Source organism: Mytilus trossulus, chromosome 1 (assembly GCF_036588685.1).
Source record: "Mytilus trossulus isolate FHL-02 chromosome 1, PNRI_Mtr1.1.1.hap1, whole genome shotgun sequence".
NCBI classification, from domain to species: Eukaryota; Metazoa; Mollusca; class Bivalvia; order Mytilida; family Mytilidae; genus Mytilus; species Mytilus trossulus.
Window position 1 is genome coordinate 25,999,835 of NC_086373.1, and position 24,567 is coordinate 26,024,401.

The following is a 24,567-nucleotide window of genomic DNA, read 5'->3' on the forward strand; positions in this document are numbered from 1 at the left end:
ATTGTGTTTAAATTTCATTATTTTCTATTTACTTAAACTAAAGTTATTGTGCGAAAACCAAGAATAATGCTTATTTGGGCCCTTTTTTGGCCCCTAATTCCTACACTGTTGAAACCAAAACTCCCAAAATCAATCCCAACCTTTCTTTTGTGGTCATAAACCTTGTGTCAAAATTTCATAGATTTCTATTAACTTAAACTAAAGTTATAGTGCGAAAACCAAGAAAATGCTTATTTGGGCCCTTTTTGGCCCCTAATTCCTAAAATGTTGGGACCAAAACTCCCAAAATTCATACCAACCTTCCTTTTGTGGTCATAAACCTTGTGATAAAATTTTATAGATTTATATTCACTTTTACTAAAGTTAGAGTGCGAAAACTAATAGTATTCGGACGACGACGACGACGACGACGACGCCAACGTGATAGCAATATACGACGAAATTTTTTTCAAAATTTGCGGTCGTATAAAAAAATCAATTGAAAAGGGAAGATCGATACAAAGCAGAAAAACATCCAATAAAAAAACCCAGATCGGTTGTGGCATGGTATTTATATACACACCTACAACAAAATAAGTTACTGCCCGGCACCGGGTGACACAAACATTCAAATATATGGAACTTAACAACTGGAACTTTAAAAACCCAAACTTCTGTTGGAGCAGTGTCAGAGATCATAAAAGATATGATAGCAAAGGGATAATAAAATCCTGGATACTTACAGGAAGTTTTACCAACCGATTTGACGAAACAAAATCTGCAAATGCAGATTGTGCATGGTAGGACCTGAGGATTATAAACACTTCCTAGTCAAGTGTGAAAGTCTTAATTGTGTGAGAAAAATTCATCACAATAGACTAAAATCCCTACTAGAGGATAATCATATCCCTTATTGCAGTATAATTAATTCTGATGAGGATCTTTTCGAATTCTTGGTTGACTGTTCTAGGAACAACCTTATAACTGTGTCTCAGCAGAGAGACTTAGAACGAATCTGGACTGGATCTATGCATTGCATGTTAAAAGAGCCCAACTTTTGGAAACAAACTGAACAATCAGTTAAGTTCTGTGCTTAACTTGCAAGTGGCTGTCAATCGTGGGAATGTAACATAAGTTATTACAAGTATCATACTACCGGAGCGGGGATCGATCAAGGAACCTTAATATTAGTAGTCCGATTCAAAAACCATGCACTACACCACGGCTCTGAAACACGAATAATCTTAAAATGATCTTAGTTTAAAGGTGACTACCCTTGCAGATATCACGCCATCAAATTAATTTTGAAACAATTGAAATGGGGAAAGTAACATTTCTGTCCTTTTTTACACGAGAAAGGATTAATGGAGACCACTCACCCCATTCAAACAAGACTTGGGTAAGGCTTGAATTTTAATATTTTTTTAATTTCAATTTTTAATCTAAAACCTTTTTTACATTATAACACTGAGGAGGTATAACTAACATAATATACGTCCTCGATTACAACCCAGCCTCGGAAATTTAAGTAAATAGTTGACTTTCAAACAGTTAATATCCCTAATGCGCCTCAAATACTATTTATAAACAATACGTCATCCATTTTCCAATCTTCTTTGTTTCAACAAGGATTTGTATAGTTGTCTAGCAAAGTATTCGGTAAAGTTGCAATTAAAAAAGTCCTCAAAACCTCTACTGAGTTTGAAGCTTTCCTCAGCCTCAAACACGAAAACATTGTCGAAGCCATTGAAATCATCGAAGCCGAAGAATTTGCCTTCGTTTTGATGGAATTCGCTGAATTCGGAGATGTTTTTGAATACATAATGAAAAACGGCCTCATGTCCGTTGAAGCCACCCTCTCTGTCTTCTCTCAAGTTGTCAAAGCAGTCGAATACTGCCACTCAAATGGAATCGCCCACAATGACATTAAATTAGAAAACGTCTTGTTATCTAATGGATGTGTCAAACTGGCTGATTTTGGATTTGCCAAATCAACCGTTATTGTTGCCGAATCTGAAGAATTTTGTGGAACCCTCCCATACGCTGCCCCCGAAGTCATTATGGGAATGGAACACAATACCATGAAAGCCGACATGTGGAGTATGGGAGTTATGCTTTACGTCATGCTCTTCGGAGCTTTCCCATTCTCCGATAGTGACGCAACCTCTATGGTCAAAGCTCAAATCTCAAACACCCTCTCTTTCCCCGAAAACACTAGCGACATCGTAAAATCCCTCGTCTCCTCCATGCTTGAACCCTCTGTTGAAAAACGTGCTGATGCCATCTCAGTCCGTCTTGCCTTGGGTCAGTTTTAAATACCCAAGCATCCTTGAAATCGCAACAGGCTCCGTTATAGGATCTTGTTGTGATTTCAAGGATGTTTTTTTTTTGTCCATTCGATTGTTACGGTAAACCATGTATATATAACACTTGGGCATACCTTTATCCGATACAATATACGGTTACGGTAAACCTACGTGTTATCAATCAATTTTACATTCTCATCTTCTTTGTTTCAACAAACTCATTCTATTTTCATTTTAATAAACTTACTGTGACGTGAGTTAAGCATTGTTTGTTTTCTGAAAAACCTTGAATGGCTGCAGAGAAACAGAAAATTAGAACGCTCAAGTTACGACATAGTCTATTTATTAATTGTTATTCAAGTTTACCACTTGACCGCACAATCCCGTAGCAAAGCAAGCTGTTTTCATAGGTTTGGGAAGAAAACAAGTTGACTCTAACAATCCTCTTACTTTCTTTGTATTGAGATTCGGGTTTGTAACCGATTCCATGTGGTTACGGTAAACAAGAATTTATGGTCAGTCCATAGTTATATATTTTGTTGAATCATGTTCTAATCCCAATAACTTAAATATATTAAAAGCACATAGAAAATGATTTCATCGGTTTACACTTAGCTTGCTGTGGTAAACATTGCATACGAGGATACGGTAAACTGAACTGTATAATAACTTGTTCGGTTACGGTAAACCTTTATCGTATAAGTTTATGGTTACGGTAAACATGACAGTTAAAGGCAACACGGTAAACTTATAAGATAAATGCCCTTGTACAACCAATTACTTTGTTTACCGTTTGCAAGAGTAGTTACCATTAATGAAAAGGGGAGATTGTTCAATAATGTACTGTTTCATTGTGTAAGAAAGCATTTATTTGAACTTTCCACCCTTCAGCATCAATCATTGGAACAGTCCGTAGCAGCCATATCTCTATATAAGGCGTGAATTTCAGTATTTTGATACCTTTATTACACTAAATCCACGCCAATTTAAAATGGAACTTTTATTGAACAGTGGACTTTCAAACGTTGTAGCCCTAACTGAAGAAGTTTTCTCCGCCTCTAGCGAAGTATTCGGTAAAGTTGCAATTAAAAAAGTCCTCAAAACCTCTACTGAGTTTGAAGCTTTCCTCAGCCTCAAACACGAAAACATTGTCGAAGCCATTGAAATCATCGAAGCCGAAGAATTTGCCTTCGTTTTGATGGAATTCGCTGAATTCGGAGATGTTTTTGAATACATAATGAAAAACGGCCTCATGTCCGTTGAAGCCACCCTCTCTGTCTTCTCTCAAGTTGTCAAAGCAGTCGAATACTGCCACTCAAATGGAATCGCCCACAATGACATTAAATTAGAAAACGTCTTGTTATCTAATGGATGTGTCAAACTGGCTGATTTTGGATTTGCCAAATCAACCGTTATTGTTGCCGAATCTGAAGAATTTTGTGGAACCCTCCCATACGCTGCCCCCGAAGTCATTATGGGAATGGAACACAATACCATGAAAGCCGACATGTGGAGTATGGGAGTTATGCTTTACGTCATGCTCTTCGGAGCTTTCCCATTCTCCGATAGTGACGCAACCTCTATGGTCAAAGCTCAAATCTCAAACACCCTCTCTTTCCCCGAAAACACTAGCGACATCGTAAAATCCCTCGTCTCCTCCATGCTTGAACCCTCTGTTGAAAAACGTGCTGATGCCATCTCAGTCCGTCTTGCCTTGGGTCAGTTTTAAATACCCAAGCATCCTTGAAATCGCAACAGGCTCCGTTATAGGATCTTGTTGTGATTTCAAGGATGTTTTTTTTTTGTCCATTCGATTGTTACGGTAAACCATGTATATAAAACACTTGGGCATACCTTTATCCGATACAATATACGGTTACGGTAAACCTAAGTGTTATCAATCAATTTTACATTCTCATCTTCTTTGTTTCAACAAACTCATTCTATTTTCATTTTAATAAACTTACTGTGACGTGAGTTAAGCATTGTTTGTTTTCTGAAAAACCTTGAATGGCTGCAGAGAAACAGAAAATTAGAACGCTCAAGTTACGACATAGTCTATTTATTAATTGTTATTCAAGTTTACCACTTGACCGCACAATCCCGTAGCAAAGCAAGCTGTTTTCATAGGTTTGGGAAGAAATGGAAAACAAGTTGACTCTAACAATCCTCTTACTTTCTTTGTATTGAGATTCGGGTTTGTAACCGATTCCATGTGGTTACGGTAAACAAGAATGTATGGTCAGTCCATAGTTATATATTTTGTTGAATCATGTTTAAATATATTAAAAGCACATAGAAAATGATTTCATCGGTTTACACTTAGCTTGCTGTGGTAAACATTGCATACGAGGATACGGTAAACTGAACTGTATAATAACTTGTTCGGTTACGGTAAACCTTTATCGTATAAGTTTATGGTTACGGTAAACATGACAGTTAAAGGCAACACGGTAAACTTATAAGATAAATGCCCTTGTACAACCAATTACTTTGTTTACCGTTTGCAAGAGTAGTTACCATTAATGAAAAGGGGAGATTGTTCAATAATGTACTGTTTCATTGTGTAAGAAAGCATTTATTTGAACTTTCCACCCTTCAGCATCAATCATTGGAACAGTCCGTAGCAGCCATATCTCTATATAAGGCGTGAATTTCAGTATTTTGATACCTTTATTACACTAAATCCACGCCAATTTAAAATGGAACTTTTATTGAACAGTGGACTTTCAAACGTTGTAGCCCTAACTGAAGAAGTTTTCTCCGCCTCTAGCGAAGTATTCGGTAAAGTTGCAATTAAAAAAGTCCTCAAAACCTCTACTGAGTTTGAAGCTTTCCTCAGCCTCAAACACGAAAACATTGTCGAAGCCATTGAAATCATCGAAGCCGAAGAATTTGCCTTCGTTTTGATGGAATTCGCTGAATTCGGAGATGTTTTTGAATACATAATGAAAAACGGCCTCATGTCCGTTGAAGCCACCCTCTCTGTCTTCTCTCAAGTTGTCAAAGCAGTCGAATACTGCCACTCAAATGGAATCGCCCACAATGACATTAAATTAGAAAACGTCTTGTTATCTAATGGATGTGTCAAACTGGCTGATTTTGGATTTGCCAAATCAACCGTTATTGTTGCCGAATCTGAAGAATTTTGTGGAACCCTCCCATACGCTGCCCCCGAAGTCATTATGGGAATGGAACACAATACCATGAAAGCCGACATGTGGAGTATGGGAGTTATGCTTTACGTCATGCTCTTCGGAGCTTTCCCATTCTCCGATAGTGACGCAACCTCTATGGTCAAAGCTCAAATCTCAAACACCCTCTCTTTCCCCGAAAACACTAGCGACATCGTAAAATCCCTCGTCTCCTCCATGCTTGAACCCTCTGTTGAAAAACGTGCTGATGCCATCTCAGTCCGTCTTGCCTTGGGTCAGTTTTAAATACCCAAGCATCCTTGAAATCGCAACAGGCTCCGTTATAGGATCTTGTTGTGATTTCAAGGATGGTTTTTTTTTGTCCATTCGATTGTTACGGTAAACCATGTATATAAAACACTTGGGCATACCTTTATCCGATACAATATACGGTTACGGTAAACCTAAGTGTTATCAATCAATTTTACATTCTCATCTTCTTTGTTTCAACAAACTCATTCTATTTTCATTTTAATAAACTTACTGTGACGTGAGTTAAGCATTGTTTGTTTTCTGAAAAACCTTGAATGGCTGCAGAGAAACAGAAAATTAGAACGCTCAAGTTACGACATAGTCTATTTATTAATTGTTATTCAAGTTTACCACTTGACCGCACAATCCCGTAGCAAAGCAAGCTGTTTTCATAGGTTTGGGAAGAAATGGAAAACAAGTTGACTCTAACAATCCTCTTACTTTCTTTGTATTGAGATTCGGGTTTGTAACCGATTCCATGTGGTTACGGTAAACAAGAATGTATGGTCAGTCCATAGTTATATATTTTGTTGAATCATGTTTAAATATATTAAAAGCACATAGAAAATGATTTCATCGGTTTACACTTAGCTTGCTGTGGTAAACATTGCATACGAGGATACGGTAAACTGAACTGTATAATAACTTGTTCGGTTACGGTAAACCTTTATCGTATAAGTTTATGGTTACGGTAAACATGACAGTTAAAGGCAACACGGTAAACTTATAAGATAAATGCCCTTGTACAACCAATTACTTTGTTTACCGTTTGCAAGAGTAGTTACCATTAATGAAAAGGGGAGATTGTTCAATAATGTACTGTTTCATTGTGTAAGAAAGCATTTATTTGAACTTTCCACCCTTCAGCATCAATCATTGGAACAGTCCGTAGCAGCCATATCTCTATATAAGGCGTGAATTTCAGTATTTTGATACCTTTATTACACTAAATCCACGCCAATTTAAAATGGAACTTTTATTGAACAGTGGACTTTCAAACGTTGTAGCCCTAACTGAAGAAGTTTTCTCCGCCTCTAGCGAAGTATTCGGTAAAGTTGCAATTAAAAAAGTCCTCAAAACCTCTACTGAGTTTGAAGCTTTCCTCAGCCTCAAACACGAAAACATTGTCGAAGCCATTGAAATCATCGAAGCCGAAGAATTTGCCTTCGTTTTGATGGAATTCGCTGAATTCGGAGATGTTTTTGAATACATAATGAAAAACGGCCTCATGTCCGTTGAAGCCACCCTCTCTGTCTTCTCTCAAGTTGTCAAAGCAGTCGAATACTGCCACTCAAATGGAATCGCCCACAATGACATTAAATTAGAAAACGTCTTGTTATCTAATGGATGTGTCAAACTGGCTGATTTTGGATTTGCCAAATCAACCGTTATTGTTGCCGAATCTGAAGAATTTTGTGGAACCCTCCCATACGCTGCCCCCGAAGTCATTATGGGAATGGAACACAATACCATGAAAGCCGACATGTGGAGTATGGGAGTTATGCTTTACGTCATGCTCTTCGGAGCTTTCCCATTCTCCGATAGTGACGCAACCTCTATGGTCAAAGCTCAAATCTCAAACACCCTCTCTTTCCCCGAAAACACTAGCGACATCGTAAAATCCCTCGTCTCCTCCATGCTTGAACCCTCTGTTGAAAAACGTGCTGATGCCATCTCAGTCCGTCTTGCCTTGGGTCAGTTTTAAATACCCAAGCATCCTTGAAATCGCAACAGGCTCCGTTTTAGGATCTTGTTGTGATTTCAAGGATGTTTTTTTTTTGTCCATTCGATTGTTACGGTAAACCATGTATATATAACACTTGGGCATACCTTTATCCGATACAATATACGGTTACGGTAAACCTAAGTGTTATCAATCAATTTTACATTCTCATCTTCTTTGTTTCAACAAACTCATTCTATTTTCATTTTAATAAACTTACTGTGACGTGAGTTAAGCATTGTTTGTTTTCTGAAAAACCTTGAATGGCTGCAGAGAAACAGAAAATTAGAACGCTAAAGTTACGACATAGTCTATTTATTAATTGTTATTCAAGTTTACCACTTGACCGCACAATCCCGTAGCAAAGCAAGCTGTTTTCATAGGTTTGGGAAGAAATGGAAAACAAGTTGACTCTAACAATCCTCTTACTTTCTTTGTATTGAGATTCGGGTTTGTAACCGATTCCATGTGGTTACGGTAAACAAGAATTTATGGTCAGTCCATAGTTATATATTTTGTTGAATCATGTTCTAATCCCAATAACTTAAATATATTAAAAGCACATAGAAAATGATTTCATCGGTTTACACTTAGCTTGCTGTGGTAAACATTGCATACGAGGATACGGTAAACTGAACTGTATAATAACTTGTTCGGTTACGGTAAACCTTTATCGTATAAGTTTATGGTTACGGTAAACATGACAGTTAAAGGCAACACGGTAAACTTATAAGATAAATGCCCTTGTACAACCAATTACTTTGTTTACCGTTTGCAAGAGTAGTTACCATTAATGAAAAGGGGAGATTGTTCAATAATGTACTGTTTCATTGTGTAAGAAAGCATTTATTTGAACTTTCCACCCTTCAGCATCAATCATTGGAACAGTCCGTAGCAGCCATATCTCTATATAAGGCGTGAATTTCAGTATTTTGATACCTTTATTACACTAAATCCACGCCAATTTAAAATGGAACTTTTAATGAACAGTGGACTTTCAAACGTTGTAGCCCTAACTGAAGAAGTTTTCTCCGCCTCTAGCGAAGTATTCGGTAAAGTTGCAATTAAAAAAGTCCTCAAAACCTCTACTGAGTTTGAAGCTTTCCTCAGCCTCAAACACGAAAACATTGTCGAAGCCATTGAAATCATCGAAGCCGAAGAATTTGCCTTCGTTTTGATGGAATTCGCTGAATTCGGAGATGTTTTTGAATACATAATGAAAAACGGCCTCATGTCCGTTGAAGCCACCCTCTTTGTCTTCTCTCAAGTTGTCAAAGCAGTCGAATACTGCCACTCAAATGGAATCGCCCACAATGACATTAAATTAGAAAACGTCTTGTTATCTAATGGATGTGTCAAACTGGCTGATTTTGGATTTGCCAAATCAACCGTTATTGTTGCCGAATCTGAAGAATTTTGTGGAACCCTCCCATACGCTGCCCCCGAAGTCATTATGGGAATGGAACACAATACCATGAAAGCCGACATGTGGAGTATGGGAGTTATGCTTTACGTCATGCTCTTCGGAGCTTTCCCATTCTCCGATAGTGACGCAACCTCTATGGTCAAAGCTCAAATCTCAAACACCCTCTCTTTCCCCGAAAACACTAGCGACATCGTAAAATCCCTCGTCTCCTCCATGCTTGAACCCTCTGTTGAAAAACGTGCTGATGCCATCTCAGTCCGTCTTGCCTTGGGTCAGTTTTAAATACCCAAGCATCCTTGAAATCGCAACAGGCTCCGTTATAGGATCTTGTTGTGATTTCAAGGATGTTTTTTTTTTGTCCATTCGATTGTTACGGTAAACCATGTATATATAACACTTGGGCATACCTTTATCCGATACAATATACGGTTACGGTAAACCTACGTGTTATCAATCAATTTTACATTCTCATCTTCTTTGTTTCAACAAACTCATTCTATTTTCATTTTAATAAACTTACTGTGACGTGAGTTAAGCATTGTTTGTTTTCTGAAAAACCTTGAATGGCTGCAGAGAAACAGAAAATTAGAACGCTCAAGTTACGACATAGTCTATTTATTAATTGTTATTCAAGTTTACCACTTGACCGCACAATCCCGTAGCAAAGCAAGCTGTTTTCATAGGTTTGGGAAGAAATGGAAAACAAGTTGACTCTAACAATCCTCTTACTTTCTTTGTATTGAGATTCGGGTTTGTAACCGATTCCATGTGGTTACGGTAAACAAGAATTTATGGTCAGTCCATAGTTATATATTTTGTTGAATCATGTTCTAATCCCAATAACTTAAATATATTAAAAGCACATAGAAAATGATTTCATCGGTTTACACTTAGCTTGCTGTGGTAAACATTGCATACGAGGATACGGTAAACTGAACTGTATAATAACTTGTTCGGTTACGGTAAACCTTTATCGTATAAGTTTATGGTTACGGTAAACATGACAGTTAAAGGCAACACGGTAAACTTATAAGATAAATGCCCTTGTACAACCAATTACTTTGTTTACCGTTTGCAAGAGTAGTTACCATTAATGAAAAGGGGAGATTGTTCAATAATGTACTGTTTCATTGTGTAAGAAAGCATTTATTTGAACTTTCCACCCTTCAGCATCAATCATTGGAACAGTCCGTAGCAGCCATATCTCTATATAAGGCGTGAATTTCAGTATTTTGATACCTTTATTACACTAAATCCACGCCAATTTAAAATGGAACTTTTATTGAACAGTGGACTTTCAAACGTTGTAGCCCTAACTGAAGAAGTTTTCTCCGCCTCTAGCGAAGTATTCGGTAAAGTTGCAATTAAAAAAGTCCTCAAAACCTCTACTGAGTTTGAAGCTTTCCTCAGCCTCAAACACGAAAACATTGTCGAAGCCATTGAAATCATCGAAGCCGAAGAATTTGCCTTCGTTTTGATGGAATTCGCTGAATTCGGAGATGTTTTTGAATACATAATGAAAAACGGCCTCATGTCCGTTGAAGCCACCCTCTCTGTCTTCTCTCAAGTTGTCAAAGCAGTCGAATACCGCCACTCAAATGGAATCGCCCACAATGACATTAAATTAGAAAACGTCTTGTTATCTAATGGATGTGTCAAACTGGCTGATTTTGGATTTGCCAAATCAACCGTTATTGTTGCCGAATCTGAAGAATTTTGTGGAACCCTCCCATACGCTGCCCCCGAAGTCATTATGGGAATGGAACACAATACCATGAAAGCCGACATGTGGAGTATGGGAGTTATGCTTTACGTCATGCTCTTCGGAGCTTTCCCATTCTCCGATAGTGACGCAACCTCTATGGTCAAAGCTCAAATCTCAAACACCCTCTCTTTCCCCGAAAACACTAGCGACATCGTAAAATCCCTCGTCTCCTCCATGCTTGAACCCTCTGTTGAAAAACGTGCTGATGCCATCTCAGTCCGTCTTGCCTTGGGTCAGTTTTAAATACCCAAGCATCCTTGAAATCGCAACAGGCTCCGTTATAGGATCTTGTTGTGATTTCAAGGATGTTTTTTTTTTTGTCCATTCGATTGTTACGGTAAACCATGTATATATAACACTTGGGCATACCTTTATCCGATACAATATACGGTTACGGTAAACCTACGTGTTATCAATCAATTTTACATTCTCATCTTCTTTGTTTCAACAAACTCATTCTATTTTCATTTTAATAAACTTACTGTGACGTGAGTTAAGCATTGTTTGTTTTCTGAAAAACCTTGAATGGCTGCAGAGAAACAGAAAATTAGAACGCTCAAGTTACGACATAGTCTATTTATTAATTGTTATTCAAGTTTACCACTTGACCGCACAATCCCGTAGCAAAGCAAGCTGTTTTCATAGGTTTGGGAAGAAATGGAAAACAAGTTGACTCTAACAATCCTCTTACTTTCTTTGTATTGAGATTCGGGTTTGTAACCGATTCCATGTGGTTACGGTAAACAAGAATTTATGGTCAGTCCATAGTTATATATTTTGTTGAATCATGTTCTAATCCCAATAACTTAAATATATTAAAAGCACATAGAAAATGATTTCATCGGTTTACACTTAGCTTGCTGTGGTAAACATTGCATACGAGGATACGGTAAACTGAACTGTATAATAACTTGTTCGGTTACGGTAAACCTTTATCGTATAAGTTTATGGTTACGGTAAACATGACAGTTAAAGGCAACACGGTAAACTTATAAGATAAATGCCCTTGTACAACCAATTACTTTGTTTACCGTTTGCAAGAGTAGTTACCATTAATGAAAAGGGGAGATTGTTCAATAATGTACTGTTTCATTGTGTAAGAAAGCATTTATTTGAACTTTCCACCCTTCAGCATCAATCATTGGAACAGTCCGTAGCAGCCATATCTCTATATAAGGCGTGAATTTCAGTATTTTGATACCTTTATTACACTAAATCCACGCCAATTTAAAATGGAACTTTTATTGAACAGTGGACTTTCAAACGTTGTAGCCCTAACTGAAGAAGTTTTCTCCGCCTCTAGCGAAGTATTCGGTAAAGTTGCAATTAAAAAAGTCCTCAAAACCTCTACTGAGTTTGAAGCTTTCCTCAGCCTCAAACACGAAAACATTGTCGAAGCCATTGAAATCATCGAAGCCGAAGAATTTGCCTTCGTTTTGATGGAATTCGCTGAATTCGGAGATGTTTTTGAATACATAATGAAAAACGGCCTCATGTCCGTTGAAGCCACCCTCTCTGTCTTCTCTCAAGTTGTCAAAGCAGTCGAATACTGCCACTCAAATGGAATCGCCCACAATGACATTAAATTAGAAAACGTCTTGTTATCTAATGGATGTGTCAAACTGGCTGATTTTGGATTTGCCAAATCAACCGTTATTGTTGCCGAATCTGAAGAATTTTGTGGAACCCTCCCATACGCTGCCCCCGAAGTCATTATGGGAATGGAACACAATACCATGAAAGCCGACATGTGGAGTATGGGAGTTATGCTTTACGTCATGCTCTTCGGAGCTTTCCCATTCTCCGATAGTGACGCAACCTCTATGGTCAAAGCTCAAATCTCAAACACCCTCTCTTTCCCCGAAAACACTAGCGACATCGTAAAATCCCTCGTCTCCTCCATGCTTGAACCCTCTGTTGAAAAACGTGCTGATGCCATCTCAGTCCGTCTTGCCTTGGGTCAGTTTTAAATACCCAAGCATCCTTGAAATCGCAACAGGCTCCGTTATAGGATCTTGTTGTGATTTCAAGGATGTTTTTTTTTTGTCCATTCGATTGTTACGGTAAACCATGTATATATAACACTTGGGCATACCTTTATCCGATACAATATACGGTTACGGTAAACCTAAGTGTTATCAATCAATTTTACATTCTCATCTTCTTTGTTTCAACAAACTCATTCTATTTTCATTTTAATAAACTTACTGTGACGTGAGTTAAGCATTGTTTGTTTTCTGAAAAACCTTGAATGGCTGCAGAGAAACAGAAAATTAGAACGCTCAAGTTACGACATAGTCTATTTATTAATTGTTATTCAAGTTTACCACTTGACCGCGCAATCCCGTAGCAAAGCAAGCTGTTTTCATAGGTTTGGGAAGAAATGGAAAACAAGTTGACTCTAACAATCCTCTTACTTTCTTTGTATTGAGATTCGGGTTTGTAACCGATTCCATGTGGTTACGGTAAACAAGAATTTATGGTCAGTCCATAGTTATATATTTTGTTGAATCATGTTCTAATCCCAATAACTTAAATATATTAAAAGCACATAGAAAATGATTTCATCGGTTTACACTTAGCTTGCTGTGGTAAACATTGCATACGAGGATACGGTAAACTGAACTGTATAATAACTTGTTCGGTTACGGTAAACCTTTATCGTATAAGTTTATGGTTACGGTAAACATGACACGGTAAACTTATAAGATAAATGCCCTTGTACAACCAATTACTTTGTTTACCGTTTGCAAGAGTAGTTACCATTAATGAAAAGGGGAGATTGTTCAATAATGTACTGTTTCATTGTGTAAGAAAGCATTTATTTGAACTTTCCACCCTTCAGCATCAATCATTGGAACAGTCCGTAGCAGCCATATCTCTATATAAGGCGTGAATTTCAGTATTTTGATACCTTTATTACACTAAATCCACGCCAATTTAAAATGGAACTTTTATTGAACAGTGGACTTTCAAACGTTGTAGCCCTAACTGAAGAAGTTTTCTCCGCCTCTAGCGAAGTATTCGGTAAAGTTGCAATTAAAAAAGTCCTCAAAACCTCTACTGAGTTTGAAGCTTTCCTCAGCCTCAAACACGAAAACATTGTCGAAGCCATTGAAATCATCGAAGCCGAAGAATTTGCCTTCGTTTTGATGGAATTCGCTGAATTCGGAGATGTTTTTGAATACATAATGAAAAACGGCCTCATGTCCGTTGAAGCCACCCTCTCTGTCTTCTCTCAAGTTGTCAAAGCAGTCGAATACTGCCACTCAAATGGAATCGCCCACAATGACATTAAATTAGAAAACGTCTTGTTATCTAATGGATGTGTCAAACTGGCTGATTTTGGATTTGCCAAATCAACCGTTATTGTTGCCGAATCTGAAGAATTTTGTGGAACCCTCCCATACGCTGCCCCCGAAGTCATTATGGGAATGGAACACAATACCATGAAAGCCGACATGTGGAGTATGGGAGTTATGCTTTACGTCATGCTCTTCGGAGCTTTCCCATTCTCCGATAGTGACGCAACCTCTATGGTCAAAGCTCAAATCTCAAACACCCTCTCTTTCCCCGAAAACACTAGCGACATCGTAAAATCCCTCGTCTCCTCCATGCTTGAACCCTCTGTTGAAAAACGTGCTGATGCCATCTCAGTCCGTCTTGCATTGGGTCAGTTTTAAATACCCAAGCATCCTTGAAATCGCAACAGGCTCCGTTATAGGATCTTGTTGTGATTTCAAGGATGTTTTTTTTTGTCCATTCGATTGTTACGGTAAACCATGTATATATAACACTTGGGCATACCTTTATCCGATACAATATACGGTTACGGTAAACCTAAGTGTTATCAATCAATTTTACATTCTCATCTTCTTTGTTTCAACAAACTCATTCTATTTTCATTTTAATAAACTTACTGTGACGTGAGTTAAGCATTGTTTGTTTTCTGAAAAACCTTGAATGGCTGCAGAGAAACAGAAAATTAGAACGCTCAAGTTACGACATAGTCTATTTATTAATTGTTATTCAAGTTTACCACTTGACCGCACAATCCCGTAGCAAAGCAAGCTGTTTTCATAGGTTTGGGAAGAAATGGAAAACAAGTTGACTCTAACAATCCTCTTACTTTCTTTGTATTGAGATTCGGGTTTGTAACCGATTCCATGTGGTTACGGTAAACAAGAATTTATGGTCAGTCCATAGTTATATATTTTGTTGAATCATGTTCTAATCCCAATAACTTAAATATATTAAAAGCACATAGAAAATGATTTCATCGGTTTACACTTAGCTTGCTGTGGTAAACATTGCATACGAGGATACGGTAAACTGAACTGTATAATAACTTGTTCGGTTACGGTAAACCTTTATCGTATAAGTTTATGGTTACGGTAAACATGACAGTTAAAGGCAACACGGTAAACTTATAAGATAAATGCCCTTGTACAACCAATTACTTTGTTTACCGTTTGCAAGAGTAGTTACCATTAATGAAAAGGGGAGATTGTTCAATAATGTACTGTTTCATTGTGTAAGAAAGCATTTATTTGAACTTTCCACCCTTCAGCATCAATCATTGGAACAGTCCGTAGCAGCCATATCTCTATATAAGGCGTGAATTTCAGTATTTTGATACCTTTATTACACTAAATCCACGCCAATTTAAAATGGAACTTTTATTGAACAGTGGACTTTCAAACGTTGTAGCCCTAACTGAAGAAGTTTTCTCCGCCTCTAGCGAAGTATTCGGTAAAGTTGCAATTAAAAAAGTCCTCAAAACCTCTACTGAGTTTGAAGCTTTCCTCAGCCTCAAACACGAAAACATTGTCGAAGCCATTGAAATCATCGAAGCCGAAGAATTTGCCTTCGTTTTGATGGAATTCGCTGAATTCGGAGATGTTTTTGAATACATAATGAAAAACGGCCTCATGTCCGTTGAAGCCACCCTCTCTGTCTTCTCTCAAGTTGTCAAAGCAGTCGAATACTGCCACTCAAATGGAATCGCCCACAATGACATTAAATTAGAAAACGTCTTGTTATCTAATGGATGTGTCAAACTGGCTGATTTTGGATTTGCCAAATCAACCGTTATTGTTGCCGAATCTGAAGAATTTTGTGGAACCCTCCCATACGCTGCCCCCGAAGTCATTATGGGAATGGAACACAATACCATGAAAGCCGACATGTGGAGTATGGGAGTTATGCTTTACGTCATGCTCTTCGGAGCTTTCCCATTCTCCGATAGTGACGCAACCTCTATGGTCAAAGCTCAAATCTCAAACACCCTCTCTTTCCCCGAAAACACTAGCGACATCGTAAAATCCCTCGTCTCCTCCATGCTTGAACCCTCTGTTGAAAAACGTGCTGATGCCATCTCAGTCCGTCTTGCCTTGGGTCAGTTTTAAATACCCAAGCATCCTTGAAATCGCAACAGGCTCCGTTATAGGATCTTGTTGTGATTTCAAGGATGTTTTTTTTTTGTCCATTCGATTGTTACGGTAAACCATGTATATATAACACTTGGGCATACCTTTATCCGATACAATATACGGTTACGGTAAACCTACGTGTTATCAATCAATTTTACATTCTCATCTTCTTTGTTTCAACAAACTCATTCTATTTTCATTTTAATAAACTTACTGTGACGTGAGTTAAGCATTGTTTGTTTTCTGAAAAACCTTGAATGGCTGCAGAGAAACAGAAAATTAGAACGCTCAAGTTACGACATAGTCTATTTATTAATTGTTATTCAAGTTTACCACTTGACCGCACAATCCCGTAGCAAAGCAAGCTGTTTTCATAGGTTTGGGAAGAAATGGAAAACAAGTTGACTCTAACAATCCACTTACTTTCTTTGTATTGAGATTCGGGTTTGTAACCGATTCCATGTGGTTACGGTAAACAAGAATTTATGGTCAGTCCATAGTTATATATTTTGTTGAATCATGTTCTAATCCCAATAACTTAAATATATTAAAAGCACATAGAAAATGATTTCATCGGTTTACACTTAGCTTGCTGTGGTAAACATTGCATACGAGGATACGGTAAACTGAACTGTATAATAACTTGTTCGGTTACGGTAAACCTTTATCGTATAAGTTTATGGTTACGGTAAACATGACAGTTAAAGGCAACACGGTAAACTTATAAGATAAATGCCCTTGTACAACCAATTACTTTGTTTACCGTTTGCAAGAGTAGTTACCAATAATGAAAAGGGGAGATTGTTCAATAATGTACTGTTTCATTGTGTAAGAAAGCATTTATTTGAACTTTCCACCCTTCAGCATCAATCATTGGAACAGTCCGTAGCAGCCATATCTCTATATAAGGCGTGAATTTCAGTATTTTGATACCTTTATTACACTAAATCCACGCCAATTTAAAATGGAACTTTTATTGAACAGTGGACTTTCAAACGTTGTAGCCCTAACTGAAGAAGTTTTCTCCGCCTCTAGCGAAGTATTCGGTAAAGTTGCAATTAAAAAAGTCCTCAAAACCTCTACTGAGTTTGAAGCTTTCCTCAGCCTCAAACACGAAAACATTGTCGAAGCCATTGAAATCATCGAAGCCGAAGAATTTGCCTTCGTTTTGATGGAATTCGCTGAATTCGGAGATGTTTTTGAATACATAATGAAAAACGGCCTCATGTCCGTTGAAGCCACCCTCTCTGTGTCAAAGCAGTCGAATACTGCCACTCAAATGGAATCGCCCACAATGACATTAAATTAGAAAACGTCTTGTTATCTAATGGATGTGTCAAACTGGCTGATTTTGGATTTGCCAAATCAACCGTTATTGTTGCCGAATCTGAAGAATTTTGTGGAACCCTCCCATACGCTGCCCCCGAAGTCATTATGGGAATGGAACACAATACCATGAAAGCCGACATGTGGAGTATGGGAGTTATGCTTTACGTCATGCTCTTCGGAGCTTTCCCATTCTCCGATAGTGACGCAACCTCTATGGTCAAAGCTCAAATCTCAAACACCCTCTCTTTCCCCGAAAACACTAGCGACATCGTAAAATCCCTCGTCTCCTCCATGCTTGAACCCTCTGTTGAAAAACGTGCTGATGCCATCTCAGTCCGTCTTGCCTTGGGTCAGTTTTAAATACCCAAGCATCCTTGAAATCGCAACAGGCTCCGTTATAGGATCTTGTTGTGATTTCAAGGATGTTTTTTTTTTTGTCCATTCGATTGTTACGGTAAACCATGTATATATAACACTTGGGCATACCTTTATCCGATACAATATACGGTTACGGTAAACCTACGTGTTATCAATCAATTTTACATTCTCATCTTCTTTGTTTCAACAAACTCATTCTATTTTCATTTTAATAAACTTACTGTGACGTGAGTTAAGCATTGTTTGTTTTCTGAAAAACCTTGAATGGCTGCAGAGAAACAGAAAATTAGAACGCTCAAGTATTTATTAATTGTTATTCAAGTTTACCACTTGACCGCACAATCCCGTAGCAAAGCAAGCTGTTTTCATAGGTTTGGGAAGAAATGGAAAACAAGTTGACTCTAACAATCCTCTTACTTTCTTTGTATTGAGATTCGGGTTTGTAACCGATTCCATGTGGTTACGGTAAACAAGAATTTATGGTCAGTCCATAGTTATATATTTTGTTGAATCATGTTCTAATCCCAATAACTTAAATATATTAAAAGCACATAGAAAATGATTTCATCGGTTTACACTTAGCTTGCTGTGGTAAACATTGCATACTAGGATACGGTAAACTGAACTGTATAATAACTTGTTCGGTTACGGTAAACCTTTATCGTATAAGTTTATGGTTACGGTAAACATGACAGTTAAAGGCAACACGGTAAACTTATAAGATAAATGCCCTTGTACAACCAATTACTTTGTTTACCGTTTGCAAGAGTAGTTACCATTAATGAAAAGGGGAGATTGTTCAATAATGTACTGTTTCATTGTGTAAGAAAGCATTTATTTGAACTTTCCACCCTTCAGCATCAATCATTGGAACAGTCCGTAGCAGCCATATCTCTATATAAGGCGTGAATTTCAGTATTTTGATACCTTTATTACACTAAATCCACGCCAATTTAAAATGGAACTTTTATTGAACAGTGGACTTTCAAACGTTGTAGCCCTAACTGAAGAAGTTTTCTCCGCCTCTAGCGAAGTATTCGGTAAAGTTGCAATTAAAAAAGTCCTCAAAACCTCTACTGAGTTTGAAGCTTTCCTCAGCCTCAAACACGAAAACATTGTCGAAGCCATTGAAATCATCGAAGCCGAAGAATTTGCCTTCGTTTTGATGGAATTCGCTGAATTCGGAGATGTTTTTGAATACATAATGAAAAACGGCCTCATGTCCGTTGAAGCCACCCTCTCTGTCTTCTCTCAAGTTGTCAAAGCAGTCGAATACTGCCACTCAAATGGAATCGCCCACAATGACATTAAATTAGAAAACGTCTTGTTATCTAATGGATGTGTCAAACTGGCTGATTTTGGATTTGCCAAATCAACCGTTATTGTTGCCGAATCTGAAGAATTTTGTGGAACCCTCCCATACGCTGCCCCCGAAGTCATTATGGGAATGGAACACAATACCATGAAAGCCGACATGTGGAGTATGGGAGTTATGCTTTACGTCATGCTCTTCGGAGCTTTCCCATTCTCCGATAGTGACGCAACCTCTATGGTCAAAGCTCAAATCTCAAACACCCTCTCTTTCCCCGAAAACACTAGCGACATCGTAAAATCCCTCGTCTCCTCCATGCTTGAACCCTCTGTTGAAAAACGTGCTGATGCCATCTCAGTCCGTCTTGCCTTGGGTCAGTTTTAAATACCCAAGCATCCTTGAAATCGCAACAGGCTCCGTTATAGGATCTTGTTGTGATTTCAAGGATGTTTTTTTTTTGTCCATTCGATTGTTACGGTAAACCATGTATATATAACACTTGGGCATACCTTTATCCGATACAATATACGGTTACGGTAAACCTACGTGTTATCAATCAATTTTACATTCTCATCTTCTTTGTTTCAACAAACTCATTCTATTTTCATTTTAATAAACTTACTGTGACGTGAGTTAAGCATTGTTTGTTTTCTGAAAAACCTTGAATGGCTGCAGAGAAACAGAAAATTAGAACGCTCAAGTTACGACATAGTCTATTTATTAATTGTTATTCAAGTTTACCACTTGACCGCACAATCCCGTAGCAAAGCAAGCTGTTTTCATAGGTTTGGGAAGAAATGGAAAACAAGTTGACTCTAACAATCCTCTTACTTTCTTTGTATTGAGATTCGGGTTTGTAACCGATTCCATGTGGTTACGGTAAACAAGAATTTATGGTCAGTCCATAGTTATATATTTTGTTGAATCATGTTCTAATCCCAATAACTTAAATATATTAAAAGCACATAGAAAATGATTTCATCGGTTTACACTTAGCTTGCTGTGGTAAACATTGCATACTAGGATACGGTAAACTGAACTGTATAATAACTTGTTCGGTTACGGTAAACCTTTATCGTATAAGTTTATGGTTACGGTAAACATGACAGTTAAAGGCAACACGGTAAACTTATAAGATAAATGCCCTTGTACAACCAATTACTTTGTTTACCGTTTGCAAGAGTAGTTACCATTAATGAAAAGGGGAGATTGTTCAATAATGTACTGTTTCATTGTGTAAGAAAGCATTTATTTGAACTTTCCACCCTTCAGCATCAATCATTGGAACAGTCCGTAGCAGCCATATCTCTATATAAGGCGTGAATTTCAGTATTTTGATACCTTTATTACACTAAATCCACGCCAATTTAAAATGGAACTTTTATTGAACAGTGGACTTTCAAACGTTGTAGCCCTAACTGAAGAAGTTTTCTCCGCCTCTAGCGAAGTATTCGGTAAAGTTGCAATTAAAAAAGTCCTCAAAACCTCTACTGAGTTTGAAGCTTTCCTCAGCCTCAAACACGAAAACATTGTCGAAGCCATTGAAATCATCGAAGCCGAAGAATTTGCCTTCGTTTTGATGGAATTCGCTGAATTCGGAGATGTTTTTGAATACATAATGAAAAACGGCCTCATGTCCGTTGAAGCCACCCTCTCTGTCTTCTCTCAAGTTGTCAAAGCAGTCGAATACTGCCACTCAAATGGAATCGCCCACAATGACATTAAATTAGAAAACGTCTTGTTATCTAATGGATGTGTCAAACTGGCTGATTTTGGATTTGCCAAATCAACCGTTATTGTTGCCGAATCTGAAGAATTTTGTGGAACCCTCCCATACGCTGCCCCCGAAGTCATTATGGGAATGGAACACAATACCATGAAAGCCGACATGTGGAGTATGGGAGTTATGCTTTACGTCATGCTCTTCGGAGCTTTCCCATTCTCCGATAGTGACGCAACCTCTATGGTCAAAGCTCAAATCTCAAACACCCTCTCTTTCCCCGAAAACACTAGCGACATCGTAAAATCCCTCGTCTCCTCCATGCTTGAACCCTCTGTTGAAAAACGTGCTGATGCCATCTCAGTCCGTCTTGCCTTGGGTCAGTTTTAAATACCCAAGCATCCTTGAAATCGCAACAGGCTCCGTTATAGGATCTTGTTGTGATTTCAAGGATGTTTTTTTTTTGTCCATTCGATTGTTACGGTAAACCATGTATATATAACACTTGGGCATACCTTTATCCGATACAATATACGGTTACGGTAAACCTACGTGTTATCAATCAATTTTACATTCTCATCTTCTTTGTTTCAACAAACTCATTCTATTTTCATTTTAATAAACTTACTGTGACGTGAGTTAAGCATTGTTTGTTTTCTGAAAAACCTTGAATGGCTGCAGAGAAACAGAAAATTAGAACGCTCAAGTATTTATTAATTGTTATTCAAGTTTACCACTTGACCGCACAATCCCGTAGCAAAGCAAGCTGTTTTCATAGGTTTGGGAAGAAATGGAAAACAAGTTGACTCTAACAATCCTCTTACTTTCTTTGTATTGAGATTCGGGTTTGTAACCGATTCCATGTGGTTACGGTAAACAAGAATTTATGGTCAGTCCATAGTTATATATTTTGTTGAATCATGTTCTAATCCCAATAACTTAAATATATTAAAAGCACATAGAAAATGATTTCATCGGTTTACACTTAGCTTGCTGTGGTAAACATTGCATACGAGGATACGGTAAACTGAACTGTATAATAACTTGTTCGGTTACGGTAAACCTTTATCGTATAAGTTTATGGTTACGGTAAACATGACAGTTAAAGGCAACACGGTAAACTTATAAGATAAATGCCCTTGTACAACCAATTACTTTGTTTACCGTTTGCAAGAGTAGTTACCATTAATGAAAAGGGGAGATTGTTCAATAATGTACTGTTTCATTGTGTAAGAAAGCATTTATTTGAACTTTCCACCCTTCAGCATCAATCATTGGAACAGTCCGTAGCAGCCATATCTCTATATAAGGCGTGAATTTCAGTATTTTGATACCTTTATTACACTAAATCCACGCCAATTTAAAATGGAACTTTTATTGAACAGTGGACTTTCAAACGTTGTAGCCCTAACTGAAGAAGTTTTCTCCGCCTCTAGCGAAGTATTCGGTAAAGTTGCAATTAAAAAAGTCCTCAAAACCTCTACTGAGTTTGAAGCTTTCCTCAGCCTCAAACACGAAAACATTGTCGAAGCCATTGAAATCATCGAAGCCGAAGAATTTGCCTTCGTTTTGATGGAATTCGCTGAATTCGGAGATGTTTTTGAATACATAATGAAAAACGGCCTCATGTCCGTTGAAGCCACCCTCTCTGTCTTCTCTCAAGTTGTCAAAGCAGTCGAATACTGCCACTCAAATGGAATCGCCCACAATGACATTAAATTAGAAAACGTCTTGTTATCTAATGGATGTGTCAAACTGGCTGATTTTGGATTTGCCAAATCAACCGTTATTGTTGCCGAATCTGAAGAATTTTGTGGAACCCTCCCATACGCTGCCCCCGAAGTCATTATGGGAATGGAACACAATACCATGAAAGCCGACATGTGGAGTATGGGAGTTATGCTTTACGTCATGCTCTTCGGAGCTTTCCCATTCTCCGATAGTGACGCAACCTCTATGGTCAAAGCTCAAATCTCAAACACCCTCTCTTTCCCCGAAAACACTAGCGACATCGTAAAATCCCTCGTCTCCTCCATGCTTGAACCCTCTGTTGAAAAACGTGCTGATGCCATCTCAGTCCGTCTTGCCTTGGGTCAGTTTTAAATACCCAAGCATCCTTGAAATCGCAACAGGCTCCGTTATAGGATCTTGTTGTGATTTCAAGGATGTTTTTTTTTTGTCCATTCGATTGTTACGGTAAACCATGTATATATAACACTTGGGCATACCTTTATCCGATACAATATACGGTTACGGTAAACCTACGTGTTATCAATCAATTTTACATTCTCATCTTCTTTGTTTCAACAAACTCATTCTATTTTCATTTTAATAAACTTACTGTGACGTGAGTTAAGCATTGTTTGTTTTCTGAAAAACCTTGAATGGCTGCAGAGAAACAGAAAATTAGAACGCTCAAGTATTTATTAATTGTTATTCAAGTTTACCACTTGACCGCACAATCCCGTAGCAAAGCAAGCTGTTTTCATAGGTTTGGGAAGAAATGGAAAACAAGTTGACTCTAACAATCCTCTTACTTTCTTTGTATTGAGATTCGGGTTTGTAACCGATTCCATGTGGTTACGGTAAACAAGAATTTATGGTCAGTCCATAGTTATATATTTTGTTGAATCATGTTCTAATCCCAATAACTTAAATATATTAAAAGCACATAGAAAATGATTTCATCGGTTTACACTTAGCTTGCTGTGGTAAACATTGCATACTAGGATACGGTAAACTGAACTGTATAATAACTTGTTCGGTTACGGTAAACCTTTATCGTATAAGTTTATGGTTACGGTAAACATGACAGTTAAAGGCAACACGGTAAACTTATAAGATAAATGCCCTTGTACAACCAATTACTTTGTTTACCGTTTGCAAGAGTAGTTACCATTAATGAAAAGGGGAGATTGTTCAATAATGTACTGTTTCATTGTGTAAGAAAGCATTTATTTGAACTTTCCACCCTTCAGCATCAATCATTGGAACAGTCCGTAGCAGCCATATCTCTATATAAGGCGTGAATTTCAGTATTTTGATACCTTTATTACACTAAATCCACGCCAATTTAAAATGGAACTTTTATTGAACAGTGGACTTTCAAACGTTGTAGCCCTAACTGAAGAAGTTTTCTCCGCCTCTAGCGAAGTATTCGGTAAAGTTGCAATTAAAAAAGTCCTCAAAACCTCTACTGAGTTTGAAGCTTTCCTCAGCCTCAAACACGAAAACATTGTCGAAGCCATTGAAATCATCGAAGCCGAAGAATTTGCCTTCGTTTTGATGGAATTCGCTGAATTCGGAGATGTTTTTGAATACATAATGAAAAACGGCCTCATGTCCGTTGAAGCCACCCTCTCTGTCTTCTCTCAAGTTGTCAAAGCAGTCGAATACTGCCACTCAAATGGAATCGCCCACAATGACATTAAATTAGAAAACGTCTTGTTATCTAATGGATGTGTCAAACTGGCTGATTTTGGATTTGCCAAATCAACCGTTATTGTTGCCTAATCTGAAGAATTTTGTGGAACCCTCCCATACGCTGCCCCCGAAGTCATTATGGGAATGGAACACAATACCATGAAAGCCGACATGTGGAGTATGGGAGTTATGCTTTACGTCATGCTCTTCGGAGCTTTCCCATTCTCCGATAGTGACGCAACCTCTATGGTCAAAGCTCAAATCTCAAACACCCTCTCTTTCCCCGAAAACACTAGCGACATCGTAAAATCCCTCGTCTCCTCCATGC

At 37.9% G+C, this 24,567-nt stretch overlaps 13 protein-coding genes across 13 annotated transcripts; all 13 read left to right on the forward strand.

Annotated features, from left to right (window-relative positions):
• Positions 1-1,817: 1,817 nt before the first annotated feature.
• LOC134707172 (testis-specific serine/threonine-protein kinase 3-like) lies at positions 1,818-2,294 on the forward strand. The gene has a single exon (XM_063566770.1). It carries the CDS (start codon positions 1,818-1,820, stop codon positions 2,292-2,294), a length of 477 nt encoding a protein of 158 aa, XP_063422840.1.
• A 982-nt stretch (positions 2,295-3,276) lies between these two features.
• Positions 3,277-4,014, forward strand: LOC134707247 (testis-specific serine/threonine-protein kinase 3-like). Its single transcript, XM_063566897.1, has one exon. The coding sequence runs from the start codon at positions 3,277-3,279 to the stop codon at positions 4,012-4,014; it is 738 nt and encodes a 245-aa protein (XP_063422967.1).
• Positions 4,015-4,987: 973 nt separating this feature from the next.
• On the forward strand, positions 4,988-5,725 carry LOC134707324 (testis-specific serine/threonine-protein kinase 3-like). Its single transcript, XM_063567025.1, has one exon. It carries the CDS (start codon positions 4,988-4,990, stop codon positions 5,723-5,725), a length of 738 nt encoding a protein of 245 aa, XP_063423095.1.
• Positions 5,726-6,698: 973 nt separating this feature from the next.
• On the forward strand, positions 6,699-7,436 carry LOC134707394 (testis-specific serine/threonine-protein kinase 3-like). Its single transcript, XM_063567144.1, has one exon. It carries the CDS (start codon positions 6,699-6,701, stop codon positions 7,434-7,436), a length of 738 nt encoding a protein of 245 aa, XP_063423214.1.
• Positions 7,437-8,424: 988 nt separating this feature from the next.
• LOC134707469 (testis-specific serine/threonine-protein kinase 3-like) lies at positions 8,425-9,162 on the forward strand. Its single transcript, XM_063567270.1, has one exon. The coding sequence runs from the start codon at positions 8,425-8,427 to the stop codon at positions 9,160-9,162; it is 738 nt and encodes a 245-aa protein (XP_063423340.1).
• A 988-nt stretch (positions 9,163-10,150) lies between these two features.
• On the forward strand, positions 10,151-10,888 carry LOC134707525 (testis-specific serine/threonine-protein kinase 3-like). The gene has a single exon (XM_063567398.1). The coding sequence runs from the start codon at positions 10,151-10,153 to the stop codon at positions 10,886-10,888; it is 738 nt and encodes a 245-aa protein (XP_063423468.1).
• A 989-nt stretch (positions 10,889-11,877) lies between these two features.
• On the forward strand, positions 11,878-12,615 carry LOC134707582 (testis-specific serine/threonine-protein kinase 3-like). Its single transcript, XM_063567531.1, has one exon. It carries the CDS (start codon positions 11,878-11,880, stop codon positions 12,613-12,615), a length of 738 nt encoding a protein of 245 aa, XP_063423601.1.
• Positions 12,616-13,590: 975 nt separating this feature from the next.
• LOC134707654 (testis-specific serine/threonine-protein kinase 3-like) lies at positions 13,591-14,328 on the forward strand. Its single transcript, XM_063567655.1, has one exon. The coding sequence runs from the start codon at positions 13,591-13,593 to the stop codon at positions 14,326-14,328; it is 738 nt and encodes a 245-aa protein (XP_063423725.1).
• Positions 14,329-15,315: 987 nt separating this feature from the next.
• LOC134707726 (testis-specific serine/threonine-protein kinase 3-like) lies at positions 15,316-16,053 on the forward strand. Its single transcript, XM_063567776.1, has one exon. The coding sequence runs from the start codon at positions 15,316-15,318 to the stop codon at positions 16,051-16,053; it is 738 nt and encodes a 245-aa protein (XP_063423846.1).
• A 2,689-nt stretch (positions 16,054-18,742) lies between these two features.
• On the forward strand, positions 18,743-19,480 carry LOC134707806 (testis-specific serine/threonine-protein kinase 3-like). Its single transcript, XM_063567892.1, has one exon. The coding sequence runs from the start codon at positions 18,743-18,745 to the stop codon at positions 19,478-19,480; it is 738 nt and encodes a 245-aa protein (XP_063423962.1).
• Positions 19,481-20,468: 988 nt separating this feature from the next.
• LOC134707873 (testis-specific serine/threonine-protein kinase 3-like) lies at positions 20,469-21,206 on the forward strand. The gene has a single exon (XM_063568022.1). The coding sequence runs from the start codon at positions 20,469-20,471 to the stop codon at positions 21,204-21,206; it is 738 nt and encodes a 245-aa protein (XP_063424092.1).
• A 975-nt stretch (positions 21,207-22,181) lies between these two features.
• Positions 22,182-22,919, forward strand: LOC134707934 (testis-specific serine/threonine-protein kinase 3-like). The gene has a single exon (XM_063568148.1). The coding sequence runs from the start codon at positions 22,182-22,184 to the stop codon at positions 22,917-22,919; it is 738 nt and encodes a 245-aa protein (XP_063424218.1).
• Positions 22,920-23,894: 975 nt separating this feature from the next.
• Positions 23,895-24,329, forward strand: LOC134708010 (testis-specific serine/threonine-protein kinase 3-like). Its single transcript, XM_063568277.1, has one exon. The coding sequence runs from the start codon at positions 23,895-23,897 to the stop codon at positions 24,327-24,329; it is 435 nt and encodes a 144-aa protein (XP_063424347.1).
• The last annotated feature ends 238 nt before the right edge of the window (positions 24,330-24,567 follow it).